We start from the raw sequence: 3,940 nt of genomic DNA, 5'->3' as shown, positions 1-3,940 counted from the left end.
ATATAACATTTTAGACACATTCTAGACAGTTTATCAGCTAAAAAAAGTTAATTTTGGGGTAAGTTACTCTTTAAGGATAGCCAAAGACAAGCCATCAGGTACGGCACATACTGTGTGCTTGCTCCATTGCTTTAAAAACAGGTAATGATGATGATGATGTTAAACTTTATTCATTTCATAAAACATAAAAAACAATTTCTACGTACAATAAAAAGAAACACAAATAAAATGAAATGAAAGGTGGCAGAGAGAAGAAAATAATCTTATAATATTTGCCCCTTTTTTACAAATACAAACGCAAACTATAAAGATTTTTCAGTTACTAAAATAAAACAAAACATTGAAACTTTCTAGAACAACCAAGTGAATGTCTGCACATTAAACCATTTCATATTTTTTTAACAGTCCAGTCTTTATCATTCTCTTAAACATACATATTGTTGCGGCATTTTTAATATCGTTTTCCAAATCATTCCACAATCTGACTCCTTGAGCTGAGGTGCATCGTTCTTTCAAGCATGTTGTTTATAACAGCTTATTCTCTTTGTAAAGTTTATCTGAACGTTTAAAGGTAATACATTTCGGTGTGCTTTAACTAACAAAATATTATAATCAATCAAATCATAGAACTTCATCAACTTCACTTTACAAAATAATATATTGAGGGATAAAGGTAATTTTTTCGAGTGATGACTCTTATAGCCCTTTTTTGCAAAATAAAAACAGGATTTGTAATAGTCTTACCTGCCTTTCCCCATACCTCAACACAATAGACCAAGTGTGGAACAATTAATGTACTGTATAAAATATACAGAGCTTTATCAATGAACAAGTCCCTTACTTTGTAGAGCAATGCAATAGGTTTTGCTAGYTTTATTCTTAAATAATTTATATGAGGTTTCCATGTTAGTTTCTCATCAATGATGACACCCAAAAACTTTACCTCACTGACTCTACTGATCTCTACACCACCAACTCTAAATGGAATATCAACAGTTTTTTGTTTCTTTGCAAATATCATACAATTTGTTTTGTCCAAGTTTAACAGTAATTTGTTGAGTTTAAACCAGGTGTAGCGATGTCACAGCTTCAGCAGCTCATGTTGTCACAAGCCTCGCCTTTGGTCCATTCATAGTTTACTAAACTTCCGTAAGTGATGTCGGGGATGCCTGAATGGTTGACTTCTTTTTCCAAGATTCAACCCAAAAGCCTGGTTCAGATCATATGAAGTGAGGTTTAAACAATTAACATTTTACTTGTTGTAGAAAACTCTTTATATGACTTTAATGGTGACAGAACTGACCAAGTCTCTGCAGTCACTAAGTGGGAGTTTCTTGATGTGTGGGTAATAAACTGTGATTGATCAGATTGACTGTATCCGGTGGGTTTTGCAGAAGCCATAACTGTTTGGTTGGTTGAACGTTGAGCAGCTGGTCAAAGCAGCCCTGACCTAACCATTTATATTAATCAGAACCTGAGACAGGAAGGTGCTAGCTGCATGAAATTTGAAGTTGTTAAATTATATTTACATGGTTACATCGCATCTTTAATACGACCAATCACGACTTACCTAAACCACGCCCACACCCAAGAAACTCCCACTTAGTGACTGCAGAGCCCCCTTCTCGAACTGGTTCAAGTGGAGCCTAGACTGAAGTGTCTCACTGCTGTTATAAAACAACTCTCTTCAAAGTTTGTCTTCAGATGTTTGCATCTGTTTAAAAAACATGTTGAAGTCGTTTCAATTTGGCATCACCGCCTCAGTGACTAAAAAGCTTTTCAGAGAACCAAAGAAGTCCCTTTGCGTGTCTCAGGATTGTGTTTGGTTGTGTTTCTGCAGGTCAAGGTGTGGTTTCAGAACCGCCGGACCAAACAGAAGAAGGACACCACCAAGGACTCAGACAAGCGCTCCTCCTCCACGTCAGAGTCTTTGGCCACCTGCAACATCCTGCGCCTCCTGGAGCAGGGCCGCCTCCTGTCGGGTCCCGCTCCCCCGCCCAACTCCCTCCTGGGACCGGCCCACTCGACGAACGGCTCCCTGCTGGGGAGCCCAGGCGGGGGCTCCTCCACCTCCCCTGGGATCAGCAGCAGCACTCCTCCCAGCTCCCTACCGGGGGGCACGTTCGGGCTCTCTCTGCCGTCGCTGGGCGGCACCCCGTCGTCTCCGCGGCTGGGCGTCCCACCCCCCCACTCCCTCTGCTTCTCCATGCCCCTGCTGGGGGGCGCTCACCACGAACTGACGTCCACCTACGGCTGCGGCTCCTCGGCCTTCGAGCCGTACATGAGGCTGGACAGAAAGGAGGCAGATCTAGGTGGGAAGAAAACAGTTTCCTAAGTAGCACGTTTTGCTTTTAGGCACTAGGGGACGATGACTTGCGCGAGGGCGTCCCCTCCGCATGTCGCCCTGCCACATGTCTGCCACACGAGCAGCTGCGGACAGGCCAAGGAAGGATTTAAGTGATGGGGGGGTTGCTTTCCGGTAGCGCCGTTTTGTGCCACAGCACAACGATACAAAACAGTAAAAAAAAAAAAGACTCGATGGGAAGTGATATCACTCACCCACGCAAAAAAAGGAAAGAAAAGAAAAGATTTTTGCAAATTTTCTGCGTGTGTGTTTGTTGCAGACAGATGTTTTTATCACCACTCGCTTTACAGTAGTTTTCAGTGACTCTTCACTTTTTGTCCTGTGGGTTTGTGTGTGTGTGTGACTTTTCTCTCTTTACAGGTCTTTGGTTAATGTTCAGGAAAAAAACAAAGCAAAAGAAAAAACACACTTGACACGACTATTTTCAGCCCAGTCCTATCAGAAAACGTGTAATAGGACTGTTAACATCTCTATAATTTTAAGTGTTCCAGTCCATACGAAGAAATGCTAAAACATATGGAACTCAAGTTGATTTTTTTATTGTATAGTGACATTTTTTACATTCACACAGTGGAATTTAGGCCCTGTTGTTAATTTCTCATTAGGCTGCGAGCGTTGGCAACTTGTCAGTGAACATTTATGAGAGAAATCTCCAAAAATGCTCAAATCCTTCTTTAATTTCTTTGTGATTCACAGTTTTGTTGCTTGAATTTTGAACACGTCAAAAAATCAGACAGACAAATCTTCTCATAGTCAGACAGTGATCTGAAACCTTCTCAATTTAGTTTTTGTAAATTCTAGAGCGCCAGAGCTGTATTATGACACAAAGAGCACGTTTGGTGGCCGAGATGTGGTTTGTTAGAGGTGTTTTTTCAATGGGCCAGCACCACATAAACCAAACCCCAACTGAGCCATCTTAAAAACAGTGCCAGACCTGGCCCACATCTGCACGACAAACCACTTGCCATGCCAGTAGTCAGTCATCAGTGCAAGCTTGAGATCAGGTTTGGCCCAAACCTATGTTTGCTCCTATGACTAAAAAAAAAACAAAAAACAAAAAAAACACCCGGGCTACAGCTTTGAGTGTCCCAGTCCAAAAGCCACACTAACGTGATCATTAAATAACTGGTCTTAATCTGCCTCTTTATGTCAAAACTGGACTAGATTAGATTGTAAACAATGGCTGCCAAACTGGGTACAAAGTAGGCTGAGGCAGGTAAGATATGGGCAAAAGTGAGCAACAAAATATTGGACTAATACAGTTTTTCAAGTCTGCACATACATATAAACTAATATTTTATAAAGCTAGTTGTGCAAAATACAGGCACTCAGCATGCTGGCTGCTTGATCACAAACAGAATTCTGTGCAACTAAAAATTTGTCCATTTTCTCGCACAGTTTTTCAGTTGCCAGCAAGTCTCCAACAGTCGCAGCCCAGAGAAATACAACCCAAACTACACTAAGTTTAAACTTTTTAAAACACATATTTTTTTCCTTTTGTTTTAAACAATTTTTTTCTGTCCATACAAAAGCAGACGTTCCATTAAAAATGTTGCGATGCCCCACCACACCACC

General features: G+C 41.1%; 1 protein-coding gene across 1 annotated transcript in view; it reads left to right on the top strand.

Annotated features, from left to right (window-relative positions):
* vax2 (ventral anterior homeobox 2) overlaps window positions 1-3,411 on the top strand; it is a gene marked incomplete at its 5' end in the record, with an annotated part of 24,677 nt that extends 21,266 nt beyond the window's left edge. Inside the window, 1 exon segment of the mRNA XM_014025515.1 lies at window positions 1,841-3,411. Within this exon segment, the coding sequence (XP_013880969.1) occupies window positions 1,841-2,335 (495 nt within the window).
* Window positions 3,412-3,940: the final 529 nt, after the last annotated feature.

This window comes from Austrofundulus limnaeus, unplaced genomic scaffold (genome assembly GCF_001266775.1).
Source record: "Austrofundulus limnaeus strain Quisiro unplaced genomic scaffold, Austrofundulus_limnaeus-1.0 Scaffold482, whole genome shotgun sequence".
In the NCBI taxonomy this organism is placed as follows: domain Eukaryota; kingdom Metazoa; phylum Chordata; class Actinopteri; order Cyprinodontiformes; family Rivulidae; genus Austrofundulus; species Austrofundulus limnaeus.
This window is presented reverse-complemented; position numbering and strand designations above follow the sequence as displayed.